Source organism: Plectropomus leopardus, chromosome 1 (assembly GCF_008729295.1).
Source record: "Plectropomus leopardus isolate mb chromosome 1, YSFRI_Pleo_2.0, whole genome shotgun sequence".
In the NCBI taxonomy this organism is placed as follows: Eukaryota; Metazoa; Chordata; class Actinopteri; order Perciformes; family Serranidae; genus Plectropomus; species Plectropomus leopardus.
In genome coordinates, this window is record NC_056463.1 from 11,546,118 (window position 1) to 11,560,490 (window position 14,373).

The 14,373-nt window shown below is 40.1% G+C and overlaps 1 protein-coding gene across 1 annotated transcript; it reads right to left on the reverse strand.

Moving 5' to 3' along the window:
* Positions 1-2,367: 2,367 nt before the first annotated feature.
* On the reverse strand, positions 2,368-12,958 carry adprhl1 (ADP-ribosylhydrolase like 1). Its single transcript, XM_042492500.1, has 8 exons — positions 12,255-12,958; positions 10,487-10,651; positions 10,270-10,395; positions 9,941-10,081; positions 8,889-9,016; positions 8,639-8,771; positions 8,393-8,558; positions 2,368-6,374 (listed from the first exon to the last, which is right to left on the reverse strand). Exons 1-8 carry the CDS (start codon positions 12,466-12,468, stop codon positions 4,076-4,078), a joined length of 3,372 nt encoding a protein of 1,123 aa, XP_042348434.1. The 5' UTR covers positions 12,469-12,958; the 3' UTR covers positions 2,368-4,075.
* Between the last annotated feature and the right edge of the window lie 1,415 nt (positions 12,959-14,373).

A 14,373-nucleotide genomic window follows, 5' to 3' on the forward strand; every position in this document is an offset into this window, starting at 1 on the left:
AGTTATTTCAGTGAATTCCTTTAAGTATTTTATCGACCTGTTGATGCTGAAGCCGTAGGACAGCGGAGTTTTCCCTGAGTTTTGTCGCCATCCACATGCACCTGCTGCTGGCTCCTCAGAATACAACCAACCGGCCTGGAGCTCTGTTAACAACATCCACACATGGCTGCGACCCAGTGTGATCCAAAATATAGTCACCTCTTCCACTGTTATGTCCGGACAATCTACTCCATGGTAGATTTCGGACTTGTGTCGTTTGCCTCAGGACACACACGTCGATCAGACCTAATGCTGCCTTCAAATGACTCCCGGAACATCGGAACATCCCACTTCAGAGCTCCCGTGGGAAAGGCGAAATGTGACTTATGGTGCATTCAGGGCACCTTGGTATAAGAAGAGACGGGCTGAGAGGTGTGAATCAAATTGGTGTTTTCTTTTTTTAATGTCACTTTTTGCCTTTGCCAAAATAGTGAACGAAAGTTAAAACTGAGGGAAAAACAGATAGTAAACAACAGCAAAAAAGACACTGATTTGACATGAAGAGAAAAAAATAGAATATTGTCATTTTAAAACACATCAGGATGCAATAATAACAATAATAATGATGATCATAATATTTATGCCCATATTTCATTTTGCTGTGGATTTTTCAGTCCCAATATTTCCATTTTCTTTTTCAAACACTTTTTTTAATAAACATTTTTTTATTGTAGAGGGACAATAAGCAAATAAATAAGTAAATAAATAAATAAAGAGCACAACACAGAAAAAAGAAACAAACACATAGAGAAATACAACCCCAAGGCAAATTTTCGTAGTTTAAATTAAGATATTGAATATGCTACATGTGAGAGATGTGTCTCACTGGCTAAATAAACACATAATTTTCCCCACCATTTATCTCCCAATTCTTTTTAAAGTTGTATAAAGTACCAATGTTTCCTTTTTCCATGACAAACTTTATTTTATATTTGATAATGCTTTTGTGGCCCCATATTTTTGCAGTTATATTTCTTCCACCATGTACTTGAAACTGTTAGCAACTTCTACAAGAAATTGTAATTTAATGCTGTCTTAATTGATAGGCCTAAATCTGACATTACTGTTCCATTATAGCCTCTTTATAATGTTCAGTAGTACAGAAACATAAACTATTTATCACTTTTAATAATATATTCCCTTGTTTAACACCAAGGCAATGCTGTCCCTGTGCAGTTATTTAGGAAAAAACAGAATCATAACATTTTGCAGTACTGTTTCTTTTCCAGATAATATATCAGGTTTTTATGAAATGCTGAATCACACACAGCCTTGGGCTTCAACAGCTATCACAGCAGCAAAGGTGGAATGTAACTACATTTACTCAAATACTGTACTTAAGTACAACTTTGAGGCACTTGTAATTGAGTATTTCCATTTTATGCATGGGTACTTAATACTTTCGCTTCACAACATCTCAGAGGTAAATATTGTACTTTTTACTCCATTACATTTATCTTAAAACTTGCGTTGCTTTGCAGGTTAAGATTACTAATACAAAGTACAATTCAATACTATCAATAATATCAATAATACATTTTGATGTATTATTATACATTAAATTACTGGAGTATATAAAGTAGGCTAATTAAAATCAGTTGCAACTCTACCAGCTGCAACATTAATGTGATGAACACATTTATGCATTAGTATAATACAATACTATAACAGAATTTATATTTTGTTCTGAAATGGGCCATTCTGCATAATGAGTACTTTTACTTTTAATACATTTGGTATATTTTGATGCTAATACTTTTGTAGCCTATACTTGAGTCAGAGTTTAATTTCAGAACTTTAATTTGCAAGAGTAGTTTTACACTGTGGTATTGCTACTTTTACGTAAGTTAAAGATCTGAATACTTCTTCCAACTCTGCACTTCTACCAAGGGTGTCCTTGCACTAAAGGGTGTTAGGATGTCCGATGACACCTAAAAGCAGCACAGAATGCTGTATAGCCGCGCCCTCTCCAACACAGCCACGTTGCACAGGTAAATGCAGCAATCTGTTCACCTGCTGGGCAGCCTTGCTCCTGTAAAAATATCTGCTGCATGGGTTATTCAGAGCTCATACAGTCCTTGAAAATCATTATTAGTTTGCAGGTATGACAGATTAAAATAATAATAAATGATGATAATAATAATAATAATAATAATATGAGAAAGGTCTTGTGCAAATAAGAGTTGAATACCTTGCTCCGACAGGAAAAGGTGATGGATATAAAAATGATGCAGACTACTTTGTCAAATGATCAGACTTTTCTTTTATTAGCCTTTCTGTGTCCCTGTGCTGTTATCCACTTTCAGGCATGAGTAAAGGAGACTGGTGTGGCAGTTTTTGGATTTTTTATTTTTTTATTTCCATGAAGACCACAAACATCCTTTTTAATTCAGTGTATTGGGGTGTGTGTGTGTGTGTGTGTGTGTGTGTGTGTGTGTGTATGACTGTGTTTTATGTCGTTTTAACCAGGCTACTTAACAGGATGCAAGTTTACAGATATTTGCCAACTTGTATGTCATGCTTTACCTACCTAAATCAGATTACTAAAAATCTGTGTTTCAAAGTGTTTCTGCCCTATATAGACACGCAGTGACAACACCACACTCCTCATCGTCACTGTTGCCACTCAGGATAAGCCTTGGGATAGACAGATGATGGATCATGTAGGCCTCGATCTCTTATCCTCTTGTGAAAATATCGGAGTAAATCCAAATGCAGACTCATGTTTCAGCAGCAGCGTAATCCTGCTGGTGGGCGGGGATGGATCTGTGAACTGGCTGAGCTTCCAACCGCTGACATTTTTGGCACTGCTGTGTGCAACCATTCATCTGCTCTGGGCAATCGTCACTGTGTCCCCTTTAGACTTGATTTAAGACCATGAAATGTGACCTTTATGAGCATTTTTGGACAGCCCCCCCACAAAATAATCAATATACAAAACATATACATCAACTCAGCAGCCAGTTTGGGTCAAGCATATTTTTGTACCTTTATTCAAATACTGCATATTACTGTGCTGTATTATGGCCATGATATAGAAAAATCAGGCAGTTTTACATGCATTATCTTTCTAAATAATACAGCATACAATAAAACGTTAGCATTTGCTTTCCCAGGTGAAAAATCTTGTTGTTGAGCGGGGTGCTTGGACCCTGCTTAGGCCCAAATAATGGACAGAAAATGGACACATAGATTCACATAGATTAATATTTCATTAAGTTATAATACACCCTCAAAATGTAAAGATGAAAAGGTCAATCTTGTCTTCTAATATGTTGTCTTCTTCATATCACATTATTCAACGTTGATGCTTGGGCTATAGGCTACTTGTTTATGCTACAGTTTATGCAGTCTAACGTGTTAACAGTGTTGATACTGTGTGTGTGTGTGAAATCATTTTATGTGTTGCAAGTAGTGAAGGTGCTAATTTTTGTAAAGAATGTTGTGATATGCAAGTTTTTCTAGTGTAGTAGCTAGTTTTACTTGTTGCTCACACTGTATTTTTGTAGGTGTAACTTTGTGGTAACTGTGTGTTGCTGCTAATGTAAAACCGTACGTTGAGAGTGACTGGTAGAAAATGCTTCCACACTTAAATCTCCTCAACTGAGCTTTTTGTTTGTCAGACCTTCATCAGAGCATACATGAATCAGCACTGGACAGGCATGCAAAAGTAACTAATCGTATTCTAATCGTGGCAGTGTGCAACTGTGCACAACCCTGGTAGTAGAAACTCTACCTCTTAAGAATTGCAGTGTGAAGCTGGAGTTTCTAACAGGGTTTCAGGGTTGTGCTGCATATTGCCATCAATTAGAATGGGATTGGTGACTTTTACCTTCCTGTCCATTGTTGAATCATGTATGCTTTGATAAAGGCATGATAGACCAAATGCTCATCTTTCTACCAGTTTGGACTCATTGATGTTTCTAGCGCTTTGTCAAGATTAAGTCGTAAATTAAATCATGATTAAAATTCTTTGCGCAGTCTGCATGAAAGGAAAAAGTTCTGAGATTGTGCATCACTGTCCATTGGTACCATCCTAGAAAGTGAAGGTGTCAGTGAATCGTATGATTTTGGGTTTATATGTTTGTTTGACTGAAGGATCACCGTAGTTAATCGTTCTGTACTTTGTTCTCTGTTTTGGATTGTGTCTCTCAGGTTCAACCTTTGGTAATGTTTCAGCAGACATGTTGCTGTATTCAAATGCAGATTTATTGGCACTTTCTTCAGAAAGTCCAAAATTTTGCAGCACACTGGTATCGTTTATATCCACTGGTGTTATTTTCTCTCTTCCGTCCCTGGCCTCCTCGCCTTTTTCATGTGGTTTACCCTCGTTTGGTTTCTTTTTTGTTATCATTTGTACCTTCACTTTATTAGAAGGACATAGGTTCATTCCACGGATTGCCAATCCTGTGTTAAAAGCAGTCACAGAAGTATCATTGTTCATGTCCACAGGTGTTATTTCTTCTCTCCTCTCCCTAGCCTCCCCTTCTTTTCCATGTAGATTACCCTCTGTTGGTTTCCTTTTTGTTAATGTTTGTACCGTAATTGTATTAGGATGGCATAGGTTAATTCCCACTGTCGCCGATCCATTATTAAAAGCAGTCATACAAGTATCAGAGTGTGGCGGTGGCATTGCAATCAAAGGAGTTATATTTTCTGGCTGAGGTGCCAGTTGAGAGGAGGAATTAATCTCATCATCATCATCTTGTTGATAATCAAATCTGCAAACATATGGTATGACATACTTAGGCAACCTTTTTTGAGAGGTCACAGCTTTGGATGAATCTTCCACTGCTCCGTACTCTACGTGGTCGCAGCCTACATATGTGGAAAGTCCATCGATTTCTGGCTTTAAAGGGCATCTCTCTTCAGCTGCTGCAGTGGAAGGTTCGCCTGTGCTTGATTCCCTGTCAGAGTGTTGTAGGGCTCCATGAGGAACTTCTGTCTTCAAGTTAAGTGTGTTTTCGAAGGGTGAGCTTCCTGTCGGTTCCACAGAATATATTTTAGGAGAGGAATCTACACATGTGGACCACACAGGAGGGCAGGTCTCGATGGTTGCTACATGCCACTTCACATGGGCTTCCACCTGTGGAAAAAGCCTGTAAGGCTCTGGGAGCAACCTCTCGGTGACAGATGTTAAACAGATGAGCTTCAGATGGCCATATTCTAACTTCTTGGTGATACCATTTCCTTCTATTGTCGTCTGAATTTCACCACATTCCCTCGAGCTCCTGCCCTTAATGTCACTCCTATAAGCTTGATCTTTATGGTTTAATAAGCAATGCCCTTCAGAGTTTTGATCTGAATGCTGGTCCCCCATTTGCCTCATTTGTTCCATAATTGAATTATTTTTTTCTTCTAGTTTTACTTTTGTTAAACCTTCTTCTGTCTGCTCTTGTCTTTGTTCTTGCCCATTTGTAGTTTGATTTCCTTTCAACTGCCATCCAACAGATTTACTTTTGATTTGCTTGTGTTGGTTTTGTTTGTGAACAGTTTGATCCAGTGCCTGTTGGTGCCATCTTTCATGACAAGCCACCCTCTCTTTTATGCAACCTGTCACCTTTACTCCTCTAGATGGTTTTTCTTGTGAACATTTTAATTCATGTCCCTTACATACAGTGGCCATGCTCTCAAACCTCTCCATCAAGGAAGACAGGAGAATCCCTCTTCCAATGACTCTTGGTTTGATTGGCTGTTTTTTCATATTCTCTCCCTTTTCTTTTTGCTCAGCCACGGCAAACTTGGCTATGATATCTTTCACGCTACCCGCCTTCTTCAGTCCTTGTTCTCTCCTAGTCTGGTCCCTCTTGTGAATGTCACACTCACTGTCTTGGCAGTGGCTCACTTTACCTGCCACTCCTCTGCTGGAGGACAGAGATCCTACCTCCCTTTGGTGGGTGATGGGAGATTTGGGTGTGGACCGTGTGAATTTGGATTGGAGGAGCTGGAATGTGGTAAGGCGCCGGTGTATTAAGCCTCCTTCTTTTTGATCTCCTCCCCACCTGCTAGGCAATCTGTTGGGAGTGGTGTCAGCAGTCTTCCTGTGGGTCATTTTATGCTCTTTGAAGAGCTGAACAATCGTACAACTTGTCTGAAGCTGAGTCTGTTTCACTGAAGTCTCAACTCTCTGATCAGCCAAATCTGTGTTTCTTTCAACTCCAATATCCGACCCTGGCTTCTGTGGGTTTCTGGCAGTCAGCTTGGGCAAATCCTGTGTCAGGTAATGCAGGAGACTCTCCAAAATCCCTCGGAGCACAGGGCGGCAGTTGCGGTCTCTAAGCAATTTCCTTAACATACGTGCATCAGGGCTGATACTGGTTTTCCGAGAATCTGGTCTATAGAAAATAGAGGACATGCAATAAGGACATTAATCTTCGTAGCCACCTGCAGCTGAACATACCTAAATAGCTACGCATATTGATAGCAGAGTTGACAGATGATTGGCAAATCTTGAAATATGCTATTGCATGAAAATAGTGGCAGTGCTGGATGTGTAAAATGGACAAAATCTCTTAATAAGGTACTATGTGGTTGAGGCAACAGAAAAACAATGCCAAAGTCAAATGAATGAGAATTGTTTTGCCTTGGTTGACACATGTATTAAGTATAAAGAGCAAGAAAACCTGAGTAGGGCAGGTGGAAGAAGTGAAGAGAAGGTCAAACAAAAAGGGATTTTCAACCCGGAGGCCAAACAAAAATCAGTGTAGTTGCACCCCTACCCCCACCCCCCATTCCCAGTGAAGCCTTTAACAGAACTAAACATATTTAGATAAATTGTACCTAAACACTGGATTAGCTGTTTTTATGTTATTGTGCTGTTATTTTGCTCCTTGCTGTTACTGTACTATTTGGAGTTTGTCTGAAGATAGTATATTTATCATTGAAGTACTGCATTCTTTTATAAAGGTGAAAGAACAGAGAAGCTTAGACAGAAATATAGTGCTTGTGTTTTTTTTTTTCATGTTGTAAAACCGTACTATTCTTTTTTAATTTTTTTAATAAAAAACACTGATGGCACCATCCTATAAAATAATTTTGGGAAAACTTGAGGAATATATACCTAAGGTCTAAATCTCTCTCGACCCATGTAAGTCAATCTCTGGAAATGACTATCACTTAACTAGAGAGGTATTAGTTTTTGGAGCATAGTGAATTTGGCCTTTTACAGTGACCATATTAACCCAGGCGCTGACTTTCAAAGACTACACTTGAACTGGATAGAAGTCACCCCACTCCTGCAGCAAAGTAGAGTACATCAAATTTTCAGACTTTAAGTGCTCCAGCAGAGTTAACTTGTTATAGGTGATTAGTTCGGGGGATTGCAGAGAAGGGTTGTGTAGGAAGAAGAGGAAATCTGTAGAATTAAGGTAGCAGAGAAGCTGTCCGTCAAAATAAATGTTACCGTTAAGATAAAGAGAGACAGGCACTTCATGCGTAATATATATCCAAATCCATTTTAATATTTATATATATTAATATTCACCATGTAATGGTGGTTTCACAATATAGTACACTGATACCTGATAAGAGCATCACAGTGCAAGTAATAAATGATCACAGTAGCAGATAAAATGATTACTGTTCTACAACTCAGTAATGTTATGCATACAAGTTAAATTCAAAATGTCCACCACATGTTGCATGCATTCAAGCCAAGATAGACTGAGATTAAAACTAGTGAAACTTATAGTGGACAGAGATATATCTATAATCATTAATCATTTAATCTTTATCAAAATTTTGCACAGTGTTTTGATTAATCAGATCCTTCATGACATGACATAAGCATGTGATTCATGTTAATACAGGTTAGCTTTAGACAAGGAAAAGGTCAGAGAAGGAAACTGTCTTTGTTTGTTAAATCCAAGAAGTAAACTAGTTTACTATTCTTAGCTTAAATAAAAGTTATAAATACTGAAGAATTTAATTCAACCCATAGCTCTTTCATATACTATCAGGTGGAGTAATAGAGACAAGTTATTCCTTCCCTGCCACCAACAGAGCATTAAATTTATGCAGACTGATTGCAGGTGTAGCCCCTGAGAGATGATCTTACAGGAAAGCACTTATGAGAAACAAAGGCTGAAAGTCAATACCCTAAATGGTCTCCCTTTTGATGTTCCCCTGCCTCACACCTGCAGCGACAGGTGCTTCAACTTTTCTAATTGTGTACAGAAAAATCAAGATGTGGGCAAGAGACGTGAGGAGAGGAGAAGACAGAGTACCACTTATGACTATTGAGATCAACCAAGGAGGACTAGTGGGTAGTGTGGGGCAAAGACAAGCAGTTTGACAGTCATGTGCAGTTCCTCTGATAGCCAGAAGGGTTCAGGCCAGTGAAGAGCAGGATTACTTGTCTATGCACTTCTCTGCAGATGCTGCTTTGTACAGCGCCTCTCCCAGTTCCTCCAGACGCTCTCTTTTGTCTACATCCTGGTATAGGACTGCGGGAACCTGATTCAGGCCATGCATGAGGCCATATAAACAGCCTGCGATCAGGCCTGTGGCTTCACTCTCGCCTAGAAAAAAAGCATTTTCACAAATTAGCAGTCTGTATGTTTTATCCATCTGTGCTTTTAAATATCTTGTAGGTCCTCACCTCCATGGAACATGGCTCTTTTACACAGTTCAGCCCAGTCACTCCCTGCTGCCAGAAGGGCATCGTAGGCTATCATGGGGGCATCATGACCTCTGCGGCCCGCAAGCCCCTCTGAGCTCCACCGCTTATACATCTGTGTGCACGAGAACAGAGTAACAGCAGCACACTGTTCTTGTAAGGGGCTCTGTTGAGGTAAAAACCGTAAGCTCAGCTTTTCTTTTTGTGTATTTATCTACATAGCAGGATTTACCTTGTCCGTCTCTTCAGCATCATAGCGATCAGGGAACAAAGGTTTGTTCTGTCCATCCTTCTCTATCTCTCTCTCTTCCAGGTAGAACTGCCACTTGGCCTCAAAGTAGAACCAGTTTTCCTGATACTCTGAATGCACAATCACACGTATAGTCATGCTTTCTCAGATACATGTGCATACATTATAAATTCAGTATATAACCTTATGTATCTACAAACACATTGATAGCACTCCATTTGTTATGTTTTTTTTTTTACATTAAGTTTAAAGGAACAATTCACCCCAAAATCAAAAATACATATTTTTCCTCCTACCTGTAGTGCTAATTATCAATCTAGAGTGATTTGGTGTGAGTTGAAGAGTGTTGGAGATGTTGTCTGTAGAGATGTCTGCCTTACTTTCAAATATAATGAAACTTGATGGCACTCAGTGTGTGTTGCTCAAAGGACCAAAACAAATACATTTGAAAACTCAACAGCAATGTCTCTTTCCAGAGATTATGACCTGGTTACTCAAGATAATCCACAGAGCTTGTTGTAAGCAGTTTCATGGAACTAATTTATTTTCACAAAACTTCACCTGCCAACCAAAGCGTACATATATTTATGGACGAGAGACTCATGGTCATGACAGAATGAGATAAGCATTAATGGTGTCCTCCTTGACTGAGCTTTAACATTATCTAGCTGGTGCTAGGTGAGCTAGTAGTACATGCACGCTTCTTTCTGCACAGTCATATGTTGCGGGGGGTTGCTCAGTAGAAAGAGAATAGTTCCTACATGAAACTTTTAATAAGGTAAGTGGATTATCTTGATCAGGTCATGATTTCTTGAAAGTGACATCGCTGCTGACTTTTTATGGATATATTTTTGGTGCTTTGAGCAACACAAGTCAAGTGCGTTCTAGTTCCATTATATTAGAGAGAAAGCAGGTATCTCTATGGCCGATATCTCCAACACCTGATTTTGGAGTGACCTGTCCCTTAAAATTTCATTTTACCTAGAAAAATCAGTTGTAAAACTATGTGCCCTTTTACACAAACACAGTCTGACCTGCCATGTGTCGTATGGTCTTCCTGCAGTACTCCTCAGCTCGAGGGATGACCTTCATGAGCTCGCGGCCCCAGGTCACAAGAGGTTTCCCCTGGATGGCAAAGGATGCAAACAGTGCCGTTGCCATGGAGCCTAGGAAGCCTGAAACCAAGAGTGACACCACAAGCCACAACGCCAAGTGTGTCTGTTAGACATAACTGCTGACAAAACTCACTAATTAAGTAAGTTTTCAATGTTCTTGTAGATAAAATGTAATACGAGATAACAACAATAATTAGCCTTTAGCTGCCGGATTTGTTTTGATTCGTTAAAACTGCCAACACTGTCACCTGTTGGGTGGTTGTGGGTCATTCTGCCAATCTCAGTGCTGACCTCCACCAGGCTGTCTAGTCTGTCAGGTTGCCAGTATCTCATGCCCACACACATGGCCTTGGCAGCTGCCCCAAACCCAGACCCTGGACATGGCACATATCCAGACTCACATTTTTAAATACTGTAGTTATGTTTGTTTGAAATTAAAAAACTATATCAAAAATCTCCAGTGACCTTTTTCATTGAAGGGTGTATGCCAGGCGAGCAGGAAGTTGTGAGGTTTGAGATGAACGCAGCCCTCCACTGTGGCAGGATCAGGGGCTCTGCCCTGAAGAGACACCATGGCTTCAACATAGAGACGCACCAGCTCCCGGTAAAGATCATCCAGACACCAGTAATCTAGACACAAACAAACACACACGCACACACACTCCGTGACTGAGAGTCATTCATGATTGGTATGCAAGGCGAGATGAGTGGTGCTGCAGTGGGCTAAGTTTAGCCTCAGCCTGCTACACCACAGATTAGGACCAGCATGCCTGCGGAGTGAGTGGAGTCATTTCCACACTGTGAGGTCAACTGGGATCCACGAGCCATGCGGCTAGAATTTGTTTATGTATGTGCTGTCTGTGTATGTGTGCGCGTGTGTGTGTGTGTGTGTGTGTGTGTGAGAGAGAGAGAGAGAGAAATAGAATAGAGAGAGAGAGAGCCTATGTTGACAATGAAGCAGTGCCGCTAATTTAATGATCAAGGATTTTGATGAAAGACGGACTTTCGCCCTCTTGACTGGACTCTGGTTCAGATTCTGTTACAGAGGTTGAGGGGAGGACAGACCTGAAGTTCTGGTTTAAATTCCAGTTTTGTAGGATTTAGGGGGGTCCATTGACTGAAATAGAATTAATATAGAACAGAACAGAATAGAATTTTTTTGGAGAGATAGAGACCGATATGGATAATTCAGCTCCTGATACAAACTTCCTGAACAATGAACATGGAAGGAATTTGATCCAGGTTAAATTTCACCTTCTTGAAATCTGCAATCCTCACCTCTAGATATTACTAAATCTTGGAAATTGCTTCTTTAATCTAAGAACTTTAATCTCTGTTTCAGATAAGAATATGTAACAGTATTTCTGCTGTAACATTTGTCTCTGCACACTGTAATTCTGTTGTCTGGTAAAATAATAATAAATAAATAAATAAAATTACATTAATGCACAAAAACACTAACAACACTTACGACATCTATTCCACTCCATAAGTTTTTTTGGCTGGGTGTGTGTGTAGGCATGCTGGATTGTGGCTAAATAGAGCCTTCTAATCTCAATAGATGTCATCACCATTTCACAGGCCTGCTGTCATTGGCTTTTAACCACGTCTGCAGCCAAACATGATACTGGTAGATTATGGACGAGTCTGACCTGCTATTGTTCAGTGAAGGGGAGCTGAGGATCAGCTTTTCCAAAGTAGTCTATTTTGGACTTTTCTGTCCCGGTAACTCCTGGCAACCCTGCGGGGGCTTGACATGGCATTTAAGTGATTTGTGGTAAGGCCTCTGCTTTGTCTTTGATGACCGGTTGCAAGGATGGATTATGGTTTGTCAGTAGGTTTTGTCATTTCGAGATGGTCTGCCAGTTGGTGATTAACAGCTTCCATTGAGTGTATAGAAGAGGCTATTCTGGTCCCTCTAAATGTAGAGGCCAGCTGGACTGGTCTGAGGTTGTTGGACATATTAGGCTGTGTATATATATATATATATATATATATATATATATATAATTTTTTTTTTTTTTTAACAGATAAAGAATGAAAGATTTTGAGTGACATTAGAAAAAAAATAGATAAAAGGTCAAATTAAGTTTTGATTTGATAGTTAACATTTCAAATTAGAAGAAAGAAGCAAACAAGTGTGTACTCTGGCTATGATTTCCACTTTCTGATCTGCCTCCAGACAATCATGAGTCATTTTTATCATTCTTCTTGACATCAATCCTAAACATACCCGTTATAAGTGCTTCTGCTGTGGTGATGTGCATCAGTGTTGCATCACTCAGGGGCCAGTTATCAGGGTCAAGTCTTAGGGCCCCAAGTCCCCCCAGAGAGGCCAGCTCCTCTTGGATCTTCTTGCCTGAGGTGCAGCCTTCCCAATGGCCCTTTCTGTAGCCCAAGGCATCACCAACCGCACCCAGAACCATGGCTGCCTTGAATTTCTCCATGATGCCGGGCTCTGCTCACGTTAGCTCTCCCAACAAAAAAAGATCTTCTCTTCTCTTCGCTTCTCTTGATGGTTCCTGGCACAAACTTGTGCCAAAATATGAACTCCTTTTAACTGTAGGTCTCTCAGTGGAAAAAACGTCAAACTCTTATGTCCCAAAACATCCTGAAGAACTTCAAGTGGCCTCACCAGCTCTCACAATGTTGGATAGATTCCCGCTTGATGTGGAGCTCCCACAGTTGTCCGTCTCCACTACATAACAGCTCTGCCACCTTCTCAACCTCACAGCTCTCGTCTAGTTTCTCATCAGTTGTCTCACACACAAACACTGTCATTACCAAGGGCGGCCGTGCACACACATAAGAAAGCACCACGTTATCAGTGTCTTTGTGTTGGGCGGCAGGGAGTTCAGCTGTGGTCAGGTGTCTCCTAAAAAGGCAATCCCCATGGCCCTGAAGCGTAAAGGCTGGATGGCTGGGTGTGGAGTGGTAATGTGGGGGGGGGGTTGCACTGGATGAGATGCTAATGTGCCGCTGGGCTGGAGTGCAAACTTGTCAGCTGGTGCTGGACCTTGTTGACATCCCAGCCGCCCCGTGGGAGTAGGGTAAGAATGGAGCATCATCTGCAGTCCATGAGCCTGCCTCCTGCTTTATTGAAGCTCAGCTCTCTAATCTTTACCCCGCTATTTTAAAACTTCTTTATTAATCACCTCCTGACATCAGTTTATCTCCTCTCCAGTTATGTGCACTGCATCCAGGAGTTCCCCTCCATCTCAGATTCTTCAGTCTTCATCTCCTGCCTGGATTTTAACAGTTTTGAGATGATTTTATGTTATTTCCAATCCTTTATTTTTGAATGTATCAGCTTGTGAATGTCGCCCTACACATACTCAGAGTAACAGTAGACAAAGCTCTACCAGAGGAGCCAATGATGATGATGACATGTAGCAGGAATGCAACCTGATAAGGGACAACTGTTACCAAGCTAACATTTTACATTCACTCTCAAACACACACTGTAGGGCCGTGGTTCTCAGCAGTGTTTGTTTCATTCATTACTGACATTTCGTTTCTATATTTCTGACATCAGTCAGTGTAAAAACCTGCTGACTCCTGGGCCTCGATCAGACAGACACCTCTGAATAGTTTAGAGGAGAGAAGCGTAAGTGGCTGGGTGAATTCAGTATTATCATTTTGAACTTTTTGTGGTATCAAAAAATATTATCATTTTAGATTTACAAAATACTGTTGATTCAATCCAAATGAATTATTTAATGAAGTTCTACATAAAAACTTGCAAGATTAGCTGCTGACAGAGGTGGAATCAGAGACAAAGACAAGCAAATATTGGAGTCCTGAAATACTGAAGTCCCAAGTCTAGTCTGACCAATCTTGTATCAAGTCCCAAGTCCTACACATCAAGTTTCAAGTCTTAAACAACAAATAATGCTCTCTTTACCAAGTGTAGTGCCATACAAAAAATAGTGCTTTAAAAAAAAAGTGTGACAACATAAAAAGTAGTGCTGACATTGCACTTTTATAACATATAGCACTATTAACAAGCACCACAACAGCATTAATTTTTATTTGTCTTGATAGCATGAGGGAAGGTATCAAGTATTTTTAAGTCAAAAGGCTCAAGTCCAAGTGAAGTCACTAGTCTCTGTTACTGAAGTCCAAGTCAAGCTGCAAGTCTTTTATTTTGTCAAGTGGAGTCTATTGTCATTAAATTCATGACTCAAGTCTGACTCACATCCAAGTCATGTTACTCGAGTCCACACCTCTAGTTGCTGATGCTCTGACTGAGATGGTTTCCATGAAAGAAGAGTTTTGTATGTTGAAATTAACAAAGATCATCATATGTAAGAACAACTTGTATATTTCAGCTGCAGTTTTTAATTTGCACA

What these genes read in the sequence shown, in the direction of transcription:
- adprhl1 (XM_042492500.1), bottom strand. Translation starts at nt 12,468, where the DNA reads ATGGAGAAATTCAAGGCAGCCATGGTTCTGGGTGCGGTTGGTGATGCC. An exon ending in TACACCCTTCAATGAAAAAG is followed by an intron (nt 10,396 to 10,486) that starts GTCACTGGAGAT and finishes TGCCATGTCCAG; the next exon opens with GGTCTGGGTTTGGGGCAGCT. An exon ending in AAGAGCCATGTTCCATGGAG is followed by an intron (nt 8,559 to 8,638) that starts GTGAGGACCTAC and finishes CTTTTTTTCTAG; the next exon opens with GCGAGAGTGAAGCCACAGGC.